Raw genomic sequence first — 26,538 nt, forward strand, 5'->3', positions numbered from 1 at the left:
AGAAACTTGCTGTGAGGTAAAAATTCAAAAATCAAACCAAAATGGCGGGCGGAGTGTGTCACAGTACGGCACGTTTCTGATTGGTCGCTCGCAGCAGGCGGCAACCAATCAGACACTGGACACTGTTGACGTCACTTATCTCCGGACATTAGCTCCGGACATTAGCTCCGGACATTAGCTCCGGACAAAGCCACGGAAGTTGGCACAAATTGCAGGAAGTAGTATTCTAGGCAATTATATATTAGATTACCTACTTCCAATGGGGTCCAAACTGTCATTATCCAGACTATCATGTTGAAGAAAGTGTTCACAGCTTTTCTACTAGAGAGATCAGCTACAAGTTCCACACTGAAAGCTACAGCCAGGCTCCTGGTGTAACTATTAAAATTGGTGTTTTCACTGATTCTAGCAGTTTCACCCCTCATGTCCTGTTGGGCGCAGGCTCCCTCTGTCAGCCTAATAGCACTCCCTCAGTATTACTGCAGTTTGCTCAAAGGATGTTAAGGCAATCAAAGGCCTAACAATGTCCTCTTGGTCTACCATATACTACTCCCTATAAGATGCTGCCAGAGACGGGTTCTGATAGGCTCCCTCAAAGTCAAACATTGACAGGCTAGGTAATCCACTGTATAGATAAGTAGCGTATTGCAGTGCTACATATATGCACTAAAAAACTTAATGTTCAAGTCCTGTTAAGGGGCTAATAGTAAATATTGTACAAACTGTAAAAACAAGTAAAGCACCCACCCCATCTTCCAAGATTTCACAATAATTTTATTTTTACCTAGAAAAATAAATATCCCTTAAAAATAACACATATGTGTAATTATTGCATCTATAATGTCAGTGAACTATAGGCAAAATAGGAAAAACAATGCCAGAAGCACTGTTCTTGTTCTTCCCACCTAAAAAAAAGAAATAAAAAGGATCAAAAAGTTATCTAAAAATGGGAACTATAAAATCCATAACTTATTATGCAAAAAGTTTTCTACCAAGTCTGTAAATGAAACTATGGAAAAGTTATGACTCTCAGAACATGATACTCCAAGAACAATACTGGATACTTCATAATATTCATATGTAATATTTATATGCAGTAGCGTGTTAGCTGCAAACATTATTTACTCATTTTCATTTTATGTGTTCCCATTTGTATGCCAATATAGATTCATATTTCTGTTGGTTCATAAATAAATGGAACAACCTTACAGTCTTATCAAAGATTTTCAATATTCTACATAGGTTCATGCTATTCAATTATATTTGCATTGAGCCTGACATTCAAACCAAGACTAAAAGGCTTGGACTGCACTGAGTTTCTTAAGAAACGGATTAAACCTTACTTCAGAACTGAACATTTTCAGCCAACTGGCCCCTGTTTGTTAAGAACTTGCCAAAACTCAACCAAATAATTATCCATTGATGTTTATTAAGCTTGATGTAACTGACTTTTCCTGCTGTTCCAGCTTTGTCTTTCTAAATTGTTTTCAGAGGATAAATTTTGAAGCAATTTAACACACAACAGGATAGCTATAAAGAAGTTGGTCCACGGCTCAACTAATTTATCTTTAAACTGGTCATAGTGTATTTGTATAAAAGCAAGCAGACATGAACCAGAGGTATAATTGTATAACTGTTTTTAAGTACAAAACATCACAACAAAGGTATCTTTGAAAGTGGAATGATTATCAGTGCTCGACATGTCGGTTTTAGAATTTCAGAAACCGCTGGTCTCCTGGAGTCTTCATGCTGAATATTCTAATTATTCCAAATGAATAGTGTGCTACAGGAAAACGACCGGTTCTGTTTGTAGAAAACACTTGTCTGTGAGAAATACATTTTGGTTACAGATGCTATCAAGGCTAGAGTAAAGGTACCGTCATACTTAGCGACGCTGCAGCGATACCGACAACGATGTCGATCGCTGCAGCGTCGCTGTTTGGTCGCTGGAGAGCTGTCACACAGACAGCTCTCCAGCGACCAACGATCCCGAAGTCCCCTGGTAACCAGGGTAAACATCGGGTTACTAAGCGCAGGGCCGCACTTAGTAACCCGATGTTTACCCTGGTTACCAGTGTAAATGTAAAAAAAACAAACACTACATACTTACCTTCCGTGTCTTTCCTCTGCACTGTCAGCGCCGGTCAGCCGGAAAGCACAGCGGTGACGTCACCGCTCTGCTTTCCGGCTGGCCGGTGCTCACAGCCAGTGCAGAGAAGCACAGCGCCAGGGACAGACACGGAAGGTAACCCGATGTTTACCCTGGTTACCAGTGAAAACATCGCTGGATCGGTGTCACACACGCCGATCCAGCGATGTCTGCAGGGAGTCCAGCGACGAAATAAAGTGCTGGACTTTCCTCAGCGACCAACGATCTCCCAGCAGGGGCCTGATCGTTGGTCGCTGTCACACATAACGATTTCCTTAACGATATCTTTGCTACGTCACAAAAAGCAACGATATCGTTAATGATATCGTTATGTGTGACGGTAACTCAAATAACCAAGCATTTTATCAGTGGTTTGCAGTAAAATTATCATCACATGTAAGTAAAGTAGATGACTAAAGTTGTCCAGCAGAAAATGTTGATGCATCTACTGTACAACTGCCTGCTGTTGACAAGAATCTACAGAGGATACAGCATCAACAAAACTTGTCAGCTTAAGTCTGCAAAAAATGATGATTGCCAGCCTGGTCTTACTTGGAAATCCAGCTGTGCCTAACAGATAAATAGATTAAAAATTTTTTACATAAACTGACAAAATGTAACCCCTTAACTCGCAGCCCATTTTTGTTTTTGCATTCCTTTTTTTTTCACCCGACTTCCCAGAGCTATAACTTCTTGAATTTTCTATCAATATGGCCAAATGAGGGCTTTTTTTTTGCGGGGTGAGTTGTACTTTTGAAGAACAACTTTGGTTTTACCATATTGTGTACTGGAAAACAGGAAAAAAAATTCCAAGTGCGGCGAAATTGATAAAAAAAAGTGCAATTCCACAATGTTTTTTCCTTTTTTTTTACCATGTTCCCCAAATGCTAACATGACCTGCCATTATGATTATTCAGGTCATTTTGAGTTTGTAGATACCAAACATGTATATGTTATTTTTTATTTAAGTGGAGAAAAAAAATCCAAAGCCTGTTAAAAAAAATAAAGAAATTGCTTCATTTCCAAGACTTGTAGCGTCTCTATTTTTTGTGATGTATGGCTCAGTAAGGGCCTATTTTTTTGCATGCCAAGCTGACGTTTTTAACTATACCATTTTGATGCAGTCGTTTGATCTCCCATTATTGCATTTTAATTAAATGTTGCAGTAGCCAGAATACAGTAACTCTGGCGTTTTGAAGTTTTTTTCCTACACCGTTTACCAATTGGATTAATTATTTTTATATCTTGATAGATTGTACAATTTTGAATGCGACTATACCAAACACATGTATTTTTTTATTATTAGTGACACACTTCTGGAGCGGTCACATTAAATACTGCTGTCAGAGATTGACAGCGGCATTTAACTAGTTAATAGTCACCGATGGATTGCGATTCCAACTGCAGCTGTTAGGGGCACATGTGAGCTGTTCAAAACAGCTGACATGTGCCAGTAAAGATGTGGGCTCAGTGCCAGAGCCCACATCAAAAGGAGAGGCACGCTATGCATAGTACATGAATGGCGCATTTCCTGAAGGGGTTAAAAACTTTTTCTGCCATGTTTCATCGTGTTCGATTGATGGTAATGAAGTAAAAAAAGTCAAAGACAGGAATTGTAATAAATTAATTTAAAAAAATAATTTCTTATCTGATAAATCCCCCCTGTTCTAGTGGTATAGATTTCCTGTTCCTGTAGTGATCGCATGCACAAGACCACTGCCAGCCCTGGCTTTAGCATTAGAAAAAAAATAAGAAGATGGAACTGAGAAAGGTTGCATTAGTTATGCCATGTGGTATGCTTGGCTAAAAATGTGTTTTTCGAACATGTTTAAAACTGACACACAAAAAAAGGAAAAAAAAAAAACAGAGAAAAAATATGGCCTGCACACTTTAATGTTAATTTACTGCACATGTGCACAAAGTTTTTATGTGCTCAATATATGGGTATTTTATTATTTACAACTATGTGTAAACCTGTGATCACTAGAAATGAATATTATTGTCTGGGAAAGTGCATTCAAGAGAACTGGTGTAGAACATGTCAATTCTTGAAGATGTAGGGTCGTTCAGCACTGTGGAGAGTTTTGTTGGTGAAAGTTATGTTTCCATTATTCTGTTATATTCCATATTGTATTGGCAACAAGTGCAGTGACTAACACAGAGTATAAAGGTGGAAACAATGGTTTAGCAATTGATGAGAAATATGAACCTGGCTTCTGATTTCAGGATAGATTTGAAAGAGAAGAAATTAGAGGGGTAAAATAATCAGTAAGGCCTGTCCCACACATCCAGATAATTCCGGTACCGGAAAAATCGGTACTGGAGTTATCCGTGTCTGTGTGTCCATGAGCTCACGTAGGCCATCCGTGTGGCACACGTGTGGCACACATGTGCCGCCCGTGTGCCGACTGGGTACCACACGGAGCGTGCAGGAGACAGCTCTAGAGATAAGCGCTGTCCCCTGCATCTGGTGCTGAAGCCGCCATTCATATCTTCTCTCCAGCAGCATTCGCTGGAGAGAAGATATGAAAAATCCTTTTTTTTTTTCGTGTTTAAAATAAAGATCCCTGTCCCCACCCCCCTCCCACCTCCTGTGCGCCCGCCCGCTGTTAATAAAATGCTCACCCGGCTCCCTCGCAGCGTCCTCTCCGCGCCGCACCTTCTCCTGTATGAGCGGTCACGTGGTGCCGCCCATTACAGTCATGAATATGCAGCTCCACCCCTATGTGAGGTGGAGCCGCATATTCATGACTGTAATCGGCGGCACCACGTGACCGCTCATACAGGAGAAGCTGCGGCGAGTAGATGACACTGCGAGGGAGCCGGGTGAGTATTTTATTAACAGCGGGTGGGCGCACAGGGGGTGAGAGGGGGGTGGGGACAGGGATCTTTATTTTAAACACGAAAAAAAAAAGGATTTTTCATATCTTCTCTCCAGCGAACGCTGCTGGAGAGAAGATATGAATGGCGGCTTCAGCACCATGTGGGGGGACAGCGCTTACTGTAGCGCTGTCTCCTGCACGGCACATGGACTGCACACAGACTTTAATGGGTACCGTGTAATCCGTGTGCTCCCATTAACACTGATATGTCTCCGTGTTTTGCAAACGGAAACACGGTCCATGAAAACACGCTGACGTGCAGAGACACTTTGATTTCAATGTGTCTACGTGAGTCAGTGTCTCCGGTACGTGAGGAAACTTCACCTCATGTACCGGAGCCACTAACGTGTGAAACAGGCCTAATGAGTAGAGTTTAAGGGTTCCATGGTAAGAAAAGGGCAGACCTTCAGAACATGTGTTTTAGGTGCAAATTTCCAGCTGTTTTGAAATTTTATGGTCATTTGGAAAATATTAAGGAAAACAGAGAAACTGTTTAAAAACACCATAAATAGACTGACTTCATTTTATTTTTAAAATAAAAAATGGTTCAAAAATCATCTCTTTTTTGTTGATCTGACAGATCTTTATTTTACAGTCTGTAAGTTCATGCGTGAGACTGTCATTTCCTGCACTGGGTCTTAGGCCGGGGTCACACTAGACCGTAATACGGACGAGTGCAATGCGATAAAAAATCGCATAGCACTCGTCCCAATATTAAGCAATGGGGCAGCTCCCATCATCCGATATTTTCTCGGCCGTATTCAGGATCCGAGTGAAATCGCAGCATGCTGCGATTGTCAGCGTTTCTCGGCCGAGAATCGCCAATGAAAGTCTATGGGGGTGAGAAAAAATAGCACAGCACACGGACCATCAGTGTGACTTGCGAGAAATTCTCAGGCATTGGGCAGGTGACAGGAAAGGCTCAGCCATTATTTGCTCATTTTGCAAGTGTGTGAGAAAATCTCACCATACCGATGCCATACGGATGTCACACGGATGTCACACGGATCATTTGATGCGAGAAAATCGCATCCTCGCACTGCACACGGATCACTGTTTTGGTAACATTTGTGCGATTCTCGTCCGTCAAAAACGGACCGTTTTTTTATACGTTGTGTGTGTCCCTGGCCTAACTGGCAGAATTTATCTGCCTTAACCTGTGGTCCAGGCCAAACCTCTATGAACTACTCAGTTTATAAATGATGAACGCAGGGTAGGGGGCCTTGATGGTGACCTTGGTGAATAGACCGTGGCTAATGTTGAATCAAGGTTTGAATCCCTGTGTGATCGACATTTCAGGTCCAGTGAGGTACTGATGAAAAAATAACACTCTCCATTCCTGCACAGTTTAATTCGCACTAGTAAAATGGCAATCTGTCAGCATGTTTTGCTATGTAACCTGTTAACACCATGAGGTAGGGGCTGAGGCACTGATTTCAGCAATGTATTATTTATTAGGCTATGTGCTTTAATTTCAATACTGTCAGTGATTTATCAGCAGGAGATTATCACTGCCAGACTAGCTGCCCAAGTGCCTCCTGGTCCTCGTTAAAACACGCCCCCCAGTACTGATTAGCAGCTTACTGTCAATGTACAGCACAATGTACATAGAAAGTTGCTAATCGCTAATCAGTGTTGTGGACAGGGTCTGCTTTCTGAGCCATGCTACATCTACTGCAGAAAAAAGTCAGTTATATCATAACTGCGTCCCCAGTAATGCAAGAAATACATCACTGGAATTAGGGTTTCTTGCCCTAAATTACTAAATTATGCTGCTCTCAGATAAGGAAGCAAAAATCTGATGACAGATTCCATTTAACCTCTTTCTGACCTCGGACGGGATAGTACGTCTTAGGTTTGAACAGCTGACATATGCCCGCAATAGCGGCAGGTGAAATTGCGATTCACCCGCCGCTCTTAACTAGTTAAATGCCGCTGTCAAACGCTGACAGCGGCATTTAACCGGCGCTTCCGGCCGGAGATGAGCACATCGCTGACCCCATCACATGATCGGGGGTCAGCGATGCATCAGAATGGTAACCATAAATGTCCTTGAGACCTCTATGGTAACTGATTCCAGCCTGCTGTTAGCGCCCCCCTGTGGTTGGCGCTCATAGCACACCTGCATTTCTGCTGCATAGCAGCGATCTAATGATCGCTGCTATGTAGCAGAGCCGATCAAGTGGTGCCAGGTTCTAGTCTCCCATGGAGGCTATTGAAGCATGGCAAAAGTAAAAAAAAAAAGTTAAAAGAAATGTGAAAAAAATAAAAAATATAAAAGTTTAAATCACCCCCCTTTCTCCCCATTCAAAATATATCAATACAAAAATCAAACCTATACATATTTGGTATCGCCGCCTTCAGAATTGCCCGATCAATCAATAAAAAAAGTATTAACCTGATTGCTAAACGGCGTAGCGAAAAAAAATTTGAAACGCCAGAATTACATTTTTTCGGTCGCCACAACATTGCATTAAAATGCAATAACGGGCGATCAAAAGAACATATCTGCACCAAAATGCTATAATTAAAAATGACAGCTCAGCACACAAAAAATAAGCCCTCACCCGACCTCAGAGCATGAAAAATGGAGACGCTACGGGTATCGGAAAATGGCACAATTTTTTTTTTTAGCAAAGTTTGGATATTTTTTTCACCACTTAGATAAAAGAGAACCTAGACATGTTTGGTGTCTATGAACTCGTAATGACCCGGAGAATCAAACTGGCTGGTCAGTTTTAGCATTTAGTGAACTTAGTAAAAAAGTTAACCAAAAAACAAGTGTGGGATTGCACTTTTTTTGCAATTTCACTGCACTTGGATTTTTTTTCCCGTTTTCTAGTACACGACATGCTAAAACCAATGGTGTCGTTCAAAAGTACAACTTGTTTTGCAAAAAATAAGCTCTCAGATGGCCATATTGATAGAGAAATAAAAAGTTATGGCTCTGGGAAGAAGGGGAGCAAAAAACGAACACGGAAAACAGAAAGTCTTAAGGTCATGAAGGGGTTAATGCTTATAAAATTCTTATTTTCACAAAAAATGAGGATGTGGTGAATACAATAGTAAGGCCGGGATCACACATGCGAGAGACACGTCCGTGTCTCGCATGTGAAATCCAAGCTCTGGCGCAGGCACTGTGGAGCGGAGCGTGCGGCCGCATAGCAACACATGGAGCTGCACGCTCCGCTCTGGAGTGCCGGCGCCACAACTTGGATTTCACATGCGAGACACGGACATGTTTCTCGAATGTGTGATCCCGGCCTAATCATGGAAGCCATGGGATTTCTCTGAAAATATTTGCAGCCTTTTGTTTCCAATTTTGTGCATGGGCCAAATTTTGCAAAGGGGCCAGCTGGAGTAAACACACCAGTTAACGCCGAATAAATTACACTTTTTTTTGCAAAAAAAAGAGGATTATTTTAAATAAAATAATAATCGTTGAAGTCATGGATTTTTTTTTGCATTTTGCTTGTGCCCAGTTCTATGAGGGACCTATTGAGGAATTCACATTGTTAAAAAAAGGACAGAATTTTAACCAAAAATGAGGTTTAGGGTACATAAAATAGTAATTGTGGAAGCCATGTTTTTTCTTCTTTAATTTTATTCTTTAGAACTTGGTCCTGTGCAAGCACGCAATCCTGCACAGGAGCTCAATGAGAGAATACACAACACTCAATGCAAAAAAACAGTAGTTTGTAATTTGCAGTTTGTAAGACAAGCAGTCACAGAATTCATGTACATTTTACTTCTGTTTTGGATATATTTCACACAATACCCTCCTTTTTTAAAAGACCTTCCTAAAAACGCTATCTAATATTGTTGTACATATGTCAAATTAGACTAGTATAACAGATTTGTCAAAATCAATAGTTTATGACATTCACAATTTGTTATGCAATCATAGAGTTAAAAATGGTGGCCTGCTTCAGCATGAATGCAGAAAATTGCATACCGTATTTTTCGGATTATAAGACGCTCCAGAGTATATGATGCATCATAAATTTTGAGGAAAAAAATAGGATTTTTTTTACTAATAAACTTTTGTGGCTTCTAATAATCCATGCGTCTTATTGCTTACCGGGAGTGGTGAGTGCAGTGTAGCAGGGTCCCAGGGTCGCTGTTGGAGGAGGCAAGAGTGGGGTGATGCTGCAGGCCGCAGGCTGGGATAAGGGGGTATGCGGGTGTCCGGTGCTGCTGCTGGTGTCTGGCGGTTTTGCGGGGGTGTCTAAGCCCTGAGATCTCATCTCCCAAGATCTTGGTGCCGAGATCTCCATCTGCGCATGCACCGCCCCCGGTGGCCATTTTCCCGGAGTCGACTGCACAGGAAACCATGGAACTGTGGAGTGCTCTGGCCTTTCACAAAATGTTGTCAGAGCCTCCGTAGCACTGTAGATACCCGCAGCAGCACCAGACACCCCTGCAGCAGTGCCGGACACCCCCGCTCCACCGCCGGGCACCCGCAGCGCCTAACACCCCCTCATCCTAGCTTGCGGCCTGCAGCAACGGTACTGGTAAGATATATCTGCATTATAAGATGCAACCCCAATTTCCCTCCAAATTTTGGGGAAAAAAAGTGCGTATTATAATTAAAAAAATACAGTAATTAAAATGTAGCCACAGCCCTAATGCCACTCTAATTAATCTCTGCTATTTTTATCTTTCTATCAATTAAATCCCTGTATTATTCTCTTGTCTTCACAGAGTAAGCTTTGTCTCTTACTGTGCTGTCATACACTTTCTGTACAATTTGTTCAGCGTTTTATCGCTATCGCTCCCTATCTCTTTATCTAGATTCATCCCCAAATGATTGTTCCTTTCATTGTTTCTGCTTTTGTATTGAAGTGCAGCCCAAGTTTATGGGTAGTCTATGGTTATGTGAACTTTCTCTGGCTGGTGCAGTAGTCTGCAATGTATAAAATAGCGGTGGACATTTTAGGCATTTTGCATAGAACAAATTACACAATTTTTGAGTATATCAGGTTTGGTGAATTCCTAAACATTACACACCAATTTGAGTCATAAATTAATTCGCTCATCTCTATTCAAAATGTTTTGTGACCCTGTGGTCATCATATAGAGTTTATTTTATGGATGTAACTCTGGTAGATATATGAAAAACTCTTTGTAAGTCAAAAGGCATTTCTTAAATGTACCTTAAATAGAACAGTGATCCACTCATTTAATTAAATATGGCCTAGTAACGATGTGTAACACAGAGAAACTAACCATTGTGTAAGTAAACCATTTTTAAAGGGAATATGTCTAATATGATAAGGCTATTAACCTGCGGTAACAGGATTGAACTGAGGCATTAGAAAGGTGCCTGACCATCATACTGAAAGTGTGGCTTCTGGGAGAAAATTAACTCTGTTTCTACCAGGAGCCACCTGCTTTCAGTCTTAGGCCGGGATCACACATGCGAGAAACACGTCCGTGTCTCGCATGTGAAATCCAAGCTCTGGCGCCGGCACTCCAGAGCAGAGCGTGCGGCCGCATAGGAACACATGGAGCTACACGCTCCGCTCTGAAGTGCCGGTACCAGAGCTTGGATTTCACATGCAAGACACGGACGTGTTTCTCGCATGTGTGATCCCGGCCTTACAGGAGTGCTCTGAGCAGCTTTAGTCACCACTCCATACACACTGAGCGGCAGCTGTAAGCACTCCCCAGAACTTTAATTGACAGGGTACTTTGCACCGATGCTCTGCAGAGCTGGCTATCAGTCAAAGCTCAGGGCATGCCTGTAAGAATGATAGCAAATGGCTACTGGGAGGAACAAAGGTAATTTTCTCCCAGTAGCTACACGTTCAGTGCAGTGGCTGGGCATCTTTCTAATGCTATTAACTTGTAGATTAACCCTGTATCTGCAGGGTTAATAAAATTGTCTACAATGACAGGTTCCATTTAAGACCAGCTTGAGGATTATACGAGAGAGGAGGACACTGGAAAATGCTATTGTTTGTATAAATGACAATTTAATATTCTGCAACATAGATTAAACAAATAATAAAATAATAATAATAACAATAATGTATTGTTGCACCTTCCAGCTATATTACCGTGAATAGAGTTTGACATTAAACAAAAACCATTGAAGTGAGAAAAATTCATTTTTTAACTATGGAGCCTCAGCTACTGTCAGTTTACTCCAGGCACTGATAACACCAGAGACACAATTTCCTTTGTTGACATACTTATATTTAGAAGAGTCGAGCTTACTGCAGTCTATGGATTTGCTTCTTTGACACTCAGTGCAGTAAAATATGGATGATGGAATTGCAACGAAATCAGTGATTATAACATAAGAACTAGGTATTTTATAGAAAAGCAAAGCAATACTGCCAATAAACAAGTCACTGTTAGTGCTAGCATGTCACAGCGAAACAATGTTTCCTTTGACACTTTTCTTCACATTGGGAATTGCAATTCCAATAATCCATCTGTTTATGTGTACCTGATGACCAGCTTACACAAGGCTGTGTTTCGTTGTATTCATAGATTTTAGCTGTTTGATCACAAACAATCTCAAAGCATTACCATTGGCATAACTGAAAAATAATAAAAAACAAAGATTCAAGAACTTTATTCATAGAGCTCTGGCAAAAATTAAGAAACCACTGCAAAATATTCAGTTTGTCTGATTTTTCTCTTTATAGGTACATTTTTGAGTAAAATGTGAATTGTGCTTTTACTGTAGTCTATAAACCTCTGACAACATGTCTCCGAATTTCCAAGCAATACATTTTGTATTTTTTTCTGACAAAGAAAAATGGTCAAAAAACCCCCAGTGCTTTCAGACCTCAAATAATGCAAACAAAACAAGTTCAAAATCATTTTAGAAACAACAATAATAAAGTTTTAACTCAGGAAGGGTTCAGAAATCAATATTTTGTGGAATAACCATGATTTTTAATCACAGCTTTCATGTGTCTTGACATGCTTTCCACCAGTCTTTCACACTTCTTCTGGTGCAAAAATGTAAGCAGCTCTTCTTTGTTTCATGGCTTGTGACTATCCATCTTCCGCCTGATTACATTCCAGAGGTTTTCAATGAGGTTCAGGTCTGGAGATTGGGCTGCCCATGACATGGTTTTGATGTGGTGGTCTCTTAATTTCTGCCAAAGCTGTATACTAAAGTACAGTACTATCATTTTTTAAAGGATTGGTTTTAAGATGTTTATGTCTCCCTCATAAATTATTAGGTTAAGTTTCCACGATGAGATTTTAATGCTGCAATATTTTGCTGTGCAAAAAAAATAGTGTCTTAAACAAGCACTCCTCCCATCTAAGTTTTTATCCTCTTAGTATATTACAATCATCACTGTACAGCCCTGTGTACTTACAATTGCTCATTTAGCTTTTCTACCCAGTAAATTCTTCTCTTTTCTCTACTCTATGTAGAAACAGGAAGTCTCTTGTCCCTGTATTTATCATTCCCCTCTCCAACTCCTGACCCAGCTGCTCCCTGCTCCCCCTGCCAGGGACTTTTGCAGTGACTGATGAATAATATAATACAGGGAAAATTGACCTCCTGTTTCTAGATAGAGCTTACAACGATTCAGCTAGTCAGTTTTTAATCACGTGACGTCATAGACCTAACAAAAAAACAGAAAAAATAACTGGATAAAAAGGCAAAATGAGCAATTATAAGTACACGGTGCTATATAATATGATGATTGCAATATATTAAGAGGATACAAATTTTGATTATAGTGCGTCTTTAAAGTTCCAGCACAGTGGATGGGATTTATAAAGTGTTTGTGCTGTATTAAAAAACTGTGTAAACCGACCTGTGGTGTGTTTCTGAAATCCGCTACATGGCAACTTCTTCTGCGCTTTTAACTGCATGTTTTAAACATTGTAATGTGGAGGAAGAAAACTCATGTAAATCTGCAATGATTCAGCATTAATGGTTTGGGCAACAGGAATAAGCAGACATGTTCCCCTTAAGTCTAATAGCCCTAACCAACTTAATTGCATGGTAGACCTTGGGGGCCATTGTTAAGGTTTCTATTGCTATGACCTATACACCAATCACATGGCACAAGGAGCGGACTTTAATGTCACTATTAGCATTGATGTAGGCATCTAAGGGGTCAAATGTCTAGCATGAAGGTTATCTCTAATCAATGCTTACAGAGCTGTGTATAAGCCATGTAAGACAGGTGCCGTATGCAAGTGGTGGCTCATGAATATTTATTTCTAGCCGTCAGCTAATCGTTGGCCTGAGTTCAATTTACAAAGTGGTCCTTTTCGGGAGGCATGCTTATTACAAATAGAACTACCTAGTCCTTTACGGCAGCATATTCCAAGATTTCTAATATATGAAAGCCACAATTTAATTATTGCGGTACTTAATGAAAATTAGTTAAAATGTTATCAGGTGGTTCATTGCCAGAGTGAGAGAAATCACACTGAAAAACTTTGACGTCCCTGTGCTTATTCACAGTACCAAGTAACTTAGAAAATATATGTCACTAAATCAAACAACAGTTTCTTTTAGGTTCTATAAAAAACATACAATATGTTTACTGTTTCATCTAGGTAAGAAAATAATAATATGGCCGTAAGAATTAAGGTGACCAGTAAAGAAATATTATCGGTGAATTAACATGGTGAAGACTTTTGAGTGTCCAGTACAAAACAATATTTTGCCTTCTTTTTTTCTTTGAATAACTTTTTAATATTATTGTAGTCAATTTAAATACATACAGTGGTGCTGGGCAGTGTCTTAAGGGGCTTACTGCCAGACAAAGCCATCTGTCTTTCAATCTGTTGATAAAGCCTCTAGTTATTCAACAAGATGTTTGTTGATCCTTAAGCTGGCTATGGACAAAAACACAATTCCTCTAGATTATCATTGTCTAATCGTATACATAACTATTCGGTTCATTATGTACAGAAATTATAAGCATTTCTTCAATACTCCCATGAAAAAAGTATGGAGTTATACACTTTTACCTCCCTGCCATGCTGTTTGTCTATAGATAAAAGTTTAAAATTCCATACATACATGTGGGTAATCTAAGGAGAACAATATCACAAACTGCAAGCCAATGAAATTGTCAAATGATGTACAGAACATCAATATAACCCTTATATAAAGGATTGTCAGGTCACTGATGGCAAATGCCAATAAACAATACTGTCAGATTCATAAAGCCATCAGTCAGTTTTACTCAGTGTGAATATATAGTAAAGCGTCTACTGAGGAGTAGAAAGAAAAACAACAAATAAGAAAAGAAACAGGTAAAATAAAGTGGGGAATAATAAAGGATAAAATCGGTGCAAAAATGTGAATTGTGTGTTGACGTAAGGATTTCACTTTCTGTAACTCTTATGTTAATTAGTAATAATTATAGTCTTAAAGAAGACCTTTCACCAAAGTTTTCATGTTCAACTGAATACAAAACATTATAATGGCTGCAGAGTGGAATACAGCATTTTTTTTTGTCTCTCCATTTCATAGATCTTAGCAATCCAAATATTTAATACCTAATGAGCTAAAAAAAATGTTTAGTCCAAGATGGTATTATAAGAGTTTTTACTGTGGGCGTACACTTCTAATCCCTGAATAATGAGGGGCAACCATAAACAGGCAGCAACACTCAAAAGAAAGAAGAACATACCGCCGCTATTGCTTAGCACAGCTTTCTCTGTGTATGAAATGTAATTTTACAATCCTGATCTCCTGATATAAACCTCCTGCCTGGGTCAGTGTGGTGTGGAGGGTACAGTGCAGCTAAGTTTAGCTGTGTCACATTACAACCCCTTGCTGTGTGAACTGATGATCTGTACAGAAGACATGATGCAGTAATGTCATTTAATCTGTTGCCTTAGTTGCACACACTGAATGGAGGAAGAAGAAGCTGCCAACTCCCACTTCCCCCACTGTAATAGGGACTCTGGGCAGGGGAGGGGGGCAACATGAAGTGGCCTGTGGGCCAGGTTTTGAACCCTACAGCTGCATTGGTCCAGACTCGAACAGCCAAGGGGCTAGATGTGGCCTAATGGCAGCACTTTTCCCAGGTCTGGTGTGACCAATAGGTTGTAGTCTGGCATGGTGCACTACATGGATCTGTGTGACTGGCACCCTATATAAGCTTTGAGAATACCAGGCATACACACCCTCCATGATTGGTAGGTGTGTGAGCTGTTCTTTTATCACTATTGTGCACCTGCAATCTCTCTGCCATTTATAATGAGTGCTTAATGCATCCTGCAGTGCCTTAAGGTACCGTCACACTGAACGATATCGCTAGCGATCCGTGACGTTGCAGCGTCCTGGCTAGCGATATCGTCCAGTGTGACAGGCAGCAGCGATCAGGCCCCTGCTGTGATATCGCTGGTCGGGGAAGAAAGTCCAGAACTTTGTTTCGTCGCTGGATCTCCCGCTGACATAGCTGAATCGGCGTGTGTGACGCCGATTCAGCGATGTCTTCGCTGGTAACCAGGGTAAACATCGGGTTACTAAGCGCAGGGCCGCGCTTAGTAACCCGATGTTTACCCTGGTTACCATCGTTAAAGTAAAAAAATCAACCACTACATACTTACCTACCGCTGTCTGTCCCCGGCGCTGTGCTTCTCTGCTCTGACTGTGAGCACAGCAGCCGGAAAGCAGAGCAGTGACGTCACCGCTGTGCTTTCCGGCTGCCCGGCGCTCACAGCCAGAGCAGAGAAGCCGAGCGCCGGGGACAGACAGCGGTAGGTAAGTATGTAGTGGTTGTTTTTTTTACTTTAACGATGGTAACCAGGGTAAACATCGGGTTACTAAGCGCGGCCCTGCGCTTAGTAACCCGATGTTTACCCTGGTTACCGGCATCGATGGTCGTTGGAGAGCTGTCTGTGTCACAGCTCTCCAGCGACCAAACAGCGACGCTGCAGCGATCCGGATCGTTGTCGGTATCGCTGCAGCGTCGCTTAGTGTGATGGTACCTTTAGTGTTATCACTAGTTGTTTGAACTTTTCAGGAACATACAAGACAATGAAGACCTTGGAAGTGGGTTGCAAGCTTGCAAATTTTGCCCAATATATCAAACAATGTTCATTTATTTTATTATCACTTGCAGGTTGGATCCAAGCCCTGAAGTGTAGGTAGATTTAAAATGGGTTGTCTGTCCCTCTGGGTTGCACATCTAATAGTGTTGGGTGTTGGTGTGTCAAGGTATGGCCACTACAATCTTTTGTGTAACTGACACACTATATAACAATAATTCATGTGCATTTAGAATACTGGGCAGCTCCCCACATCCCCTCATAATTGGTAGGTGTATGAGTGGTTGTTTTATCAGTACTTTGCTCTTGCACTGTCTATACCTTTTATCATGGGGGCTTGATGCATCTTAGAATGCATTGGTATTGTGGCCATCTATTGGTAAGTGTGACTTATGGATCTAATGTCCTGTTGAGTTAGTTGCTTTTAATTTTCAATATTTTTACTGTCACAATTTTATATTATCTTGATATTTTTCATTTTTACTAATCACAATTTGTTAAACAATTTATCCTGAATTTGGCAATACCCCATACGTGTTTTGTGAACTATTGTTTGGGCACATGGCAGGGCTTTGATGGAATGAGCGTAATCGACCTTTGAAATGCATATTTTCCTAGAATAGATTATGGTTGCAATTTGCAGAGCCCCTAAGGGGTCAGAACTTTAGAATACCCCTTAAGTGACGTAATCTTGGAAATTAAACCCTATCTGGTAACTCAGATGTGACAGACTCATAAATTAGCATGTAGTGGGTGTTACTGAGTGAAAACTGCAAGTATGCAATTATAATGCATAACACATGATGATGCAAATTGTCAAGTGATCTCTCCCAGCTACATAGTACCATAAATGTGGAAACTAACTGTGGTTTATACACATTGTGGGGCTCAGCAGAGAGAGGGCATTTGGATTTGGGAGCCGAGCACAGATTTTGTTAGATTTTTTGGTGTTGAAGCGCTTGATCAGCGTGAAACGGCCGTCGTCATTCCCTGCTCACCTCCCGTTCACCTGCACTCCCTCGGACCATGAAGCTGTAAATCCTCATGTCTTGAATAAAAGCATTGGACCACTACAGGGTGAGTGCTGCCGCATTTTTCTGCTCTTAGTCATAAGTACATGTGGGGGTTGCCTGGTTGCTAGGGAATCCCCACACGTAATGAAGCTGGCTAATAGCTGTAAATCATTCAGCTGCAGTGATAAAAACTAAATCTCCGAGCACTAAAAATATTCGGAGCGTGCGCGGGAAATCTCGAGTAAAGAATATATTCGCTCATCACTAACTGCCATGTTTTGAGAGCTTTACTTTTTTATTTTTGTACAGTTTGCTTTTTGCGGAATAACTTTAAGTTTTAATTTAGTACTATCTTAGGCCGGTTTCACACGTCAGTGGCTCCGGTACGTGAGGTGACAGTTTCCTCACGTACCGGAGACACTGACTCACGTTGACACATTGAAATCAATGTGTCTCTGCACATGTCAGCATGTTTTCACGGACCGTGTGTCCGTGTGCAAAACACGGAGACATGTCAGTGTTCGTGGGAGCGCACGGATTACACGGACCCATTAAAGTCAATGGGTCCGTGTAAAACACGTACCGCACACGGACGCTGTCCATGTGCAGTCCGTGTGCCGTGCAGGAGACAGTGCTACACCCATAGGGGTGGAGCCGCCTATTCATGACTGTAATGGGCGGCACCACGTGACCGCTCATACAGGAGAAGGTGCGGCGAGGACAGGATGCTGCAAGGGAGCCGGGTGAGTATTTTATTACCAGAGAGCGGGTGCACAGGGGGTGGGAGGGGGGTGGGGACAGGGATCTTTATTTAAAACATGAAAAAAAGGATTTTTCAAATCTTCTTTCCAGCGAACGCTGCTGGAGAGAAGATATGAATGGCGGCTTCAGCACCAGATGCAGGCAGTGGCGTATCTAGGGGGGGGGGCAGCCGGAACATTTTCTTTACACACAGATTTTTTTATTGTGTTTTATTCCACTTTTGTGTGGCAATATGATGACTTTTTTACGGTGTTCACTTTAAGGGTTAATTTATGTGACAGGTTTATTTTTTGGGTAGTTCTGGATGCAACAATAGCAATTCTTTACTTTTTTATTGTTACGTAAAAATGTGATTATATATGCAAAAAAATGTTCATACATTTTTTTGCTCTTTATTTTCTGCACTTTTATATTTTTACAAATATTTTAACATATTTTTTATTTATTTTTTTACTCCCAATATGCGACTTCAACTATCACTTCCCTAATCAGTGGTTTGATACACTGAAATACTTAGGCTTGCAGGGTATTAGAAAAGTCAGTGTTACACCAACAGACAACCATGCCTGGCAAATTCAAAGTACATTTTTTTTTACAATATATCAATAGAAAAATACAGGGGCCAAAGGCCCAGTCAGCTCACTAACAGACCACAGGAGCACGTGAACCCGTCCTGACCCAGACGTAGCAACAGCTTGAAGACGTGAGGAATGTGAAGATCGTTCCAGCTCCTTTTTTGATTAAAAGTCCTTTATTGATCCATATCCTTAAAAATCATCCCTGCACAAAAGGGAATGTGAACAGCGACAAAAACCTGCTAATATCTATTAGCAGGATTTTGTCGCTGTTCACATTCCCTTTTGTGCAGGGATGATTTTTAAGGATATGGATCAATAAAGGACTTTTAATCAAAAAAGGAGCTGGAACAATCTTCACATTCCTAAATTTTTTTACCTCCATTTGCCAAGACAACTGTCGACAACCTTGTTGTGGGAGAGTAGGGGCACTGTGGGAGTGAACTCCCTTCTTACAACCTAGTAAACTGACCATTATTTTCAAACACAGCTAGTGGATTAGACAGCAATGGATACCGCTAGCACCAGCCCTGGCTGTTACTGCAGGAGCTCAGCTCTATTATGGCTGGTCTGAACATTGAAAGCAATTATTACTATCCACCTTTCGTGTCTCCCCTATTTCCTCATAGCTTGAAAGTGTGCGAGCAGGGCCCTCACTCCTCTTGGTAACTGTGGATTTATGTGTTTATTGTTATGCTGTGCTGTCTTTTATTGTCTGTTCAAGTTCCCTCAAAAATGTAAAGTGCTGTGGAATATGTTGGCACTATAGAAATAAAATTATTATTATTATTATTATTAGCTCTCTGGTAACCTCATCACACAGATGGACCACTATGTCAATTTGAGGGAAATCCTTTTGAAATGTGATTTATTATTACATGTTATATCAAAAGGGTGTTAAAGCACTTTTATACTCCCTTCTCAAAAAGGAGTATGCAAGAAATGCAAAAACTAAATACAGAGATTTGTGTAAAGCAAGTAGGTGTCTCTGATTGATACTTTATTGACATTTCCTTTCCCATAAACAAATAATGTGCTGCCTTGTTTCTGCTTTTTAGTGCATTAAGAATAAAGAAAAACATTTGTAATTGTATTTCAAAAGCAGTAGGACACATGCCAGCTACACGATATCACTGATCAACTACACTGAGTCTGTCACTTTTGCTGGCACATCCCCTTTCTCTCTTCCTTTCAATTCAATCTCTGTATCATTTGCAAACTATTACTGCTTTTGTATTCTACCGTTGAACAACACATCTTGAGTGCTTGTCCAATTTTTAGGGCTTTATGTTATTTTTTCTATTGTTGATCTGTATACACTGATGTCCTCTCACTATTCTACATCACCTTAAAATGACTGTTTGGTTCCCTGCTTTTATATAAGTTATAATAGTCCTGCCTGATCACTATACCATGTGATGTGAAAGCTGCAAGGCACTGATGGAAAACCCAAACTGTCATGCCTCAGGTCATTTATGACTCTTGTGGCTGGTGCAATCTTCTGCATTGTGTCACGTAGAAGCGGGCATTTTTAGGACAATTAGCACAAATTGAATGACAAATTGTTTGAATTCATCAGGACTTTCAAATTTCATAAAACTCATCACAAATTTGATTTACACTAAATTGATTCGCGCATATCTAGTAATAAGCCTATGTTTGAGGCAGTAAAATATATGAAAAATAACCTGTATGATTGTAGTACAGTGATGAATGATTTTCCAAACAGAACACAGGCTGTAATTTTCATTTTGTGCAATGAACAATGAAGAAACTAAAAAGAACATCCACTGCCATCATATTATAGTTGGATAAACAACCACATTCATCCGCAGACGTGAAATTGTGTCCTTATGAAGCATTATTTGTTTCTTATTAAAGTCAGTCGCTTTGCAGATAATCAATCCAAGCTTCCATAATCATATCTTAGTAGAACGACTCAGTGCTGAACATTATTGTGACATGAGATGAAAGAAGTTAGTGGCTTAAAAGGGAGACTTCGCTTTTGTTCTTCACTGCTTTGTAAGATATTCATAGAGCTAAGCTACATATTTAATAACAATTGTGCTTGCTATGTAACTACCATACGCTATATTCAATGATTATACAGTCACATCCTCCCACAGCTGCTACATAAAAAACTATGCCATAGGCCAGTCTCACACGTCCAGATAATTCCGGTACCAGAAAAATCGGTACCGGAATTATCCGTGTCCGTGTGTCCATGTGCTTACGTTGAACATCAGTGTGGCACACGTGCGGCAGCCGTGTGCCGACTGAGGACCACACGGACCGTGCAGGAGACAGCGCTACAATTGTGTGTGATGTCACTGTAACCTTCCCATAGTCCTGTGCATCTGCGCATGCGCACGGACCAACCTGAGACCAACAACGCCATATTGGATGAGGCTAAATGCATGTTCCAAATAACGCTGCACGCCATGAGGTGTTTAGCCTCATCCAATATGGCGTCGTTGGTCTCAGGTTGGTCCGTGCGCATGAGCGGATGCACGGGACTATGGGAAGGTTACAGTGACATCACAGACATGGTCAATGGGATTGTTTGGACGCTGAAGACATGGCATGCAGCGGTATTTGGAACATGTGAGTGCAGTCCCTATTAGGATGTAACACCTGAAGTTATTTAATTATTTATGAAATATCACTTGTATTTTGCACAGTATTTGATATGTACTATTTTATTAATAACATTTTATGAATGGTTATTTACTCATGCACAGAGCATGTGAATGAATTTTCTTATGTACACTGTATATTTTAAATATTTTATGATTAATTGATTCCCTGAGTTGAAGATATGTGCACCTATATGTACCTACACTTTGATTGTATTCATTGCTTGAGAAAGGATTATGTATCCGAAACATCGCCATGCCATTGGTCATCAGAGTTCACTTTTTGGATTTTTTTGTGCTGTTTCCCCTTTTCTTGTTGCTATCATAATGAGCCTTCTTGATTGCTGTTTAGGGATGTGTGCACACTGTTAAGGTATTTTTCTGCTGCTGTTCCAGATTTTTCTAACTATTACATAGATAGATATAAAAGAAAAGCCGTCAATTCATCTGTTGTGTACTGTAAAAACACTGCAGGAACGGACAGGATAGAAGAGAGGATTACATACAGTAAATACACATAGAATAGATAGATATACAGATGTCTGTGACAAATACAATTAGAACAGTGTGTGTGCAGCTTACTGTACATCTATTTAATTACAATTTTGTAACCACCAGATGTAAAGCTGACAGCTGGAGGCTTATGTTTCTAGCCTGGGAAGGGGGTAATACCCATGGAACTTCCCAGGCTTATAATATCAGCTCACAGCTGTATACATAGCCTTTACTGGTTATTAAAATAGGGGACCCTAAAAAAAATGATGTAGGGTCCCCTTATAACTAATAACCAGCAAAGAATATGCAGACAGCTGCCGGCTGATATTAATAGCCTAGGAAATGGCCATGGATACTGGCCCCTTCCAAGCTAAAAACATCAGCTTTCAGCCACCCCAGAAAAAGCGCATCTGTAAGATGCATCAATTCCGGCACTTAGCCTCAATCTTCCCACTTGCCCTGTAGTGGTGGCAAGTGGGGTGATAGTTGAGGGATTGATGTCACCTTTTTATTGTCAGGTGACATCAAGCCTCGAGGTTAGTAATGGAGGCCCCATTACTAACCCATTACATTGTATGAAAACACAGATGCTCAGAAAAAAGTCATTTAATAGAAAGAAAGACACAGACTCCTTTAATAATCTTAATTAAACCATGCATACAATCTCACCCATTCCCCCGATGTCCTCGTCATCTGCAAAAGAGGTAAAAAACAAACAACAATATTCCTTACCTTTCCGCAGAGATGTTTTTAATCCATTTGTCCCACGATCGGTCTACCTCTGCTACATCTCGATGGCAAGCTGCCATGCTCAGTGTCTGCCTGTGAACTGCTATTCCTTGTCTGTGGCACCGCGAGCGTGAGAAAGGTTTCCTGCTCGCGGTGCCATCAGACAAATCCTGCAAGTTTACGGCCAATGAACTCACTTCACCTATGTGACGTGACGCGAGCACCGTGGTCTAGTTTTAAGCCTACAGAGAGTAAATATTGATTCAAACGTTTCAAAGTCTGCAGTAAAGTTTTTTTTTAATATATTGTACAGAGCTACAATGTATAGGGTTTTGTGGCATCTTACATTATTAATTCATCTTTCAAAGCTTAAACAAGTACTTGTCAATTTTATCTTCAGGACACTGAGCAAGAATAGACTTAGTGACAGACACAAAATATTTCATCTCTTTGCATACTCTGCAGGTGCTTTCATCTACATGTAAATGCTGTTATTTTTGTGTCCCAATCTGAAGAGCATTCATCTAAGGAAATACTTAAGACACATTTCACAAAAAGAAATTACAACAGTCTGGCAGGCTTTACTTTATTACCTATTTGAATGGAAAATATGGTTTACATATCTGGGAATATATTGCCTGTTTGTTACTGACTTAAACTATTCTTTGAAAAGAAAAATCTTTCTATGATTTCACTTTATTTCTTGCCAAAATATAGAAGGGGGAATAATTAACGGGAACCTGTCACTCCCCCCCCAGGCATTTGTAACTAAAAGAACCACTTGTGCAGCACTAATGCTGCATTCTGACAAGGTGGCTCTTTTAGTTCTTGTTCCTGTCACCGCTGCAATAATCGATTTTCAAATTTGTCCCTCATACCGTGAAATCGCCAGGGGGGCAGGTCTTTTCCCCCTAATCCAGATGCCTCACAGCCATCTCTCATGGCCTCTGCGCGCCGGGCGCCGCCTCCTCTTCCTTCATTAGCGCTCCCGGTGCCTGCGCTGTAAGTTCGAAGGAGGGCAGCGCAACTTCGCATGCACAAAAAAAAATACCAGCGCAGGTGCCCAGGACGCTAATAAAGGAAGAGGAGGCAGCGGCAGGCACGCAGAGGCCATGAGTGACGGCTGTGAGGTGTCTGGATTAGGGGGGAAAGACCTGCCCCCTGGCGATTTCATGGTTTGAGGGACAAATTTTAAAAGCGATTATTGCAGCAGTCCAAGTGACCCGAACTAAAAGAGCCACCTTGTCAGAATGCAGCATTAGTGCAGCACAAGGTGGCTCTTTTAGTTACAATTGCCTGGGGGGGTGACAGATTCCCTTTAAATATGCATAAATATATTGGTGGTCGTCAAGCCCAAACAACTAGGTGTAAACCTAGTTGCTGTATGGTATCAATTTTTCTAATACTTACAATATAATTTTAATTGATGTAATTTTATAGTTATAGTCTTCTTATTATCTATCAACTTGCTTAGTCTCTCCTATAGCCATATCTATAGTAGTAGAAAGATAGAGGTCATACTGAGGCTCCAATACAATACTTAAACTCAGCACACTCACATAAATAATATGTGTATTATTTTAATATCTTAAAAGGGAATATGGGAGTAGTGCCATGGCCTTGTATGTGCTTGACTCCCAATAAAAACAATACAATTTTTGAAGACATACTGTACATTATGCCAGTCCGAGGAAATGGAAACATCATATGCAAACTAGTCTAGATGTACATTGGGGGGTGTCAATACTCTTGTAATAATCAGTAGATGTGCACTGACTTGTCTCTCACTATATCCACTTATAAAATTATTCTAATTGACGCCTTTTCATTATTATTAGGGGGCACAGTGAGAAAACTAAACATCACGAGCATCCACTCATGTGGACAAAATAATTGTCAAAACAGCTTCATCCATTTATATTAAAGGATGTTATTACTATGGATATTTTGAGGACTGATAATATCTGCTGGCATTTTCTATAAGTAAATGTAGGTGACCATATTTCATCTTTAAGACTATTTTACTTATTGGTGTTCTACGCACATATACTATAGCTTATAGATTTTTTTAATTAGAAATTAATCAATACTGTATGCTTGTAAGAGGACTGTCATTTTCTAACAAATATTATGGACTTAAAATTTTAAAAGGCTCATTAAGTAGGCCACAAGAGAGTGCAAATTGTCAGACACAGGGCAGGGACCTTTGACCAGCACTGCAAACTGTGTGCTGTACTGCATTGTGAGAAACACAAAAAAAGTGTAAGAAGTGAAGAAGGTTCTGATTGGCAGCAGACTCAAAAGTGTTGGCTTAATGCCCTGTATTATCTGGCTGACTAATTGTGAGTGAGACACAATGAGTCAAGTCATATTCAGAAAAGTGATTAAAAAATGATTAGAAATAGCACAGTATTTTCTCTGCAGTAATTTCAGATTTAGGCCAGGTCACACTTACCGTATGGAAAAGCGATCCGAGTCTCCCTGCCAAGAGTCACACAAGTGTTCTCCATATGGTCATCCATGTGTAATGCGTTTGCAATGTGATGATGCAATTTTCTCGCACCTATGTATCCGTATGACATGCGTATGGCTTTACATTTCTCACTGCTTTTCCCCATTGAATTTTATGGCTCAATGGGCTGAAATGAGGAAAATGTGTGCTTATTTCTCGCAAGTCACACTTATGGTCCATGTGGTGTCCAATATTTTCTCGCACCCATAGACTTGCATTGGCGAGACTCGGACAATATACGTGTACAATCGCAGCATGCTGAGATTTTACTCGCACGCTGAATACGCCCGAGAAAAAAAACTGTGATGGGAGCTGCCCCATAGATTAGCAGTGGGAAGAGTGCTATGCGATCTTTTCTCACATAGCACTCGTCCGTACTCTACGCTAGTGTGACCCCAGCCTTAGCAACATTATTGATGGTACTCATTCTAATGTTGTAAATAGTTCTTGGTACAAAAGAAAGATAAATGAAGCAATATTTTACATTTTGTCACAGACTTATATTACACATTAGGCACTGCCACAAGGGTCCCTTGAAGAAAAACATTGAGAAGCCCTGGTCTAACAGTGATCTGCCAATTGGAGGACCTCTGCACCAATAACATTTTCTTATGTTTCATAATCACATGGAACTGAAATGACAGCTCACATGACAGATGTCAAATATCAACTATTTTATACATGTAAAAACATCATCTAATAAGAAAAGATGCTGGTTTGAACCTTACCTCCAAAAAAATAATGACTTCCAGTTCGGAACTGAAGGGGACTGTTTGTTTTAACAGATGAAGCTTCATCTCCATCAATAGTTAACATGGCAGAGTTTTCCTCAGCTGTGAATCTGACTTCATGCCACTGTCCATCATTGAGGCCTGACCCTTTGAAAAAAAGAGTAAATCATGTAAAGTAATAAAACAACACAAATCAGATAAATTATTCAGGGGTGAAATAACTGAAAGAACAACCAACAAAATGTAATAATATTAGTAGAATTCATTTTTATTTTTATTTTTTTCCTTGCTCATTAAACAGCTAGGCTTTACCTTGTCCCGTTGTCCTCTTATTCCACAATGGTCCTAGAACACATGCATATATTAATTCTACTGCTTAACTCTTTAACCCCTTAAGGACCAGGGGTATTTCCGTTTTTGCATTTCCATTTTTTGCTCCCCGTCTTCCACGGCCATAACTTTTGTATTTTTCATCAATATAACCATGTGAGGGCTTGCTTTTTCTGGGACGAGGGATACTTTTGAATGGCGCCATTGATTTTACCATATCATTTACTAGAAAGGGGCAAAAAATTCCAAATGCGGCGAAATTGCAAAAAAAGTGCAATTCTACAATTGTTTTTTTTTACAATGTTCGCTAAATTGTAAAACTGACCTGCCATTATGATTCTACCGGTCATTATGAGTTCATGGATACCAAACATGTCTAGGTTCTTTTTTATTTAAGTGGTGACAACAAATTCCAAAGTTTGTTAAAAAAAAATGTTGCCATTTCCAAGACCCATAATGTCTCCCTTTTTTGGGATCTGGTGTGGGGGTGTCATTGTTTGTCTGGCAGCAGTTTAATCTTTCCCCATACAGAACACATGTGCATTCACTTAAAGATAAACTTCCTTTACATTTTTATTTCATAAATCAATAGCACATGTAAAAATAAGCAATTTGTAATATACAGCTCTGGCAAAAATGAAGAGACCACCACAACAAAACCCTGTCATGGGCAGCCCATTCTCCAGATTTGAACCTCATTGAAAACCTCTGGAATGTAGTCAAGAG

At 40.3% G+C, this 26,538-nt stretch overlaps 1 protein-coding gene across 1 annotated transcript in view; it reads right to left on the bottom strand.

The window, feature by feature from the left end:
• CNTNAP2 (contactin associated protein 2) overlaps positions 1-26,538 on the bottom strand; it is a 2,776,229-nt gene that overhangs the window by 1,226,548 nt on the left and 1,523,143 nt on the right. Inside the window, exon 9 of the mRNA XM_069730166.1 lies at positions 25,480-25,629. Within this exon, the coding sequence (XP_069586267.1) occupies positions 25,480-25,629 (150 nt within the window). The remainder of the gene's footprint in view (positions 1-25,479; positions 25,630-26,538) is intronic.

Source organism: Ranitomeya imitator, chromosome 6 (genome assembly GCF_032444005.1).
Source record: "Ranitomeya imitator isolate aRanImi1 chromosome 6, aRanImi1.pri, whole genome shotgun sequence".
NCBI lineage: Eukaryota > Metazoa > Chordata > Amphibia > Anura > Dendrobatidae > Ranitomeya > Ranitomeya imitator.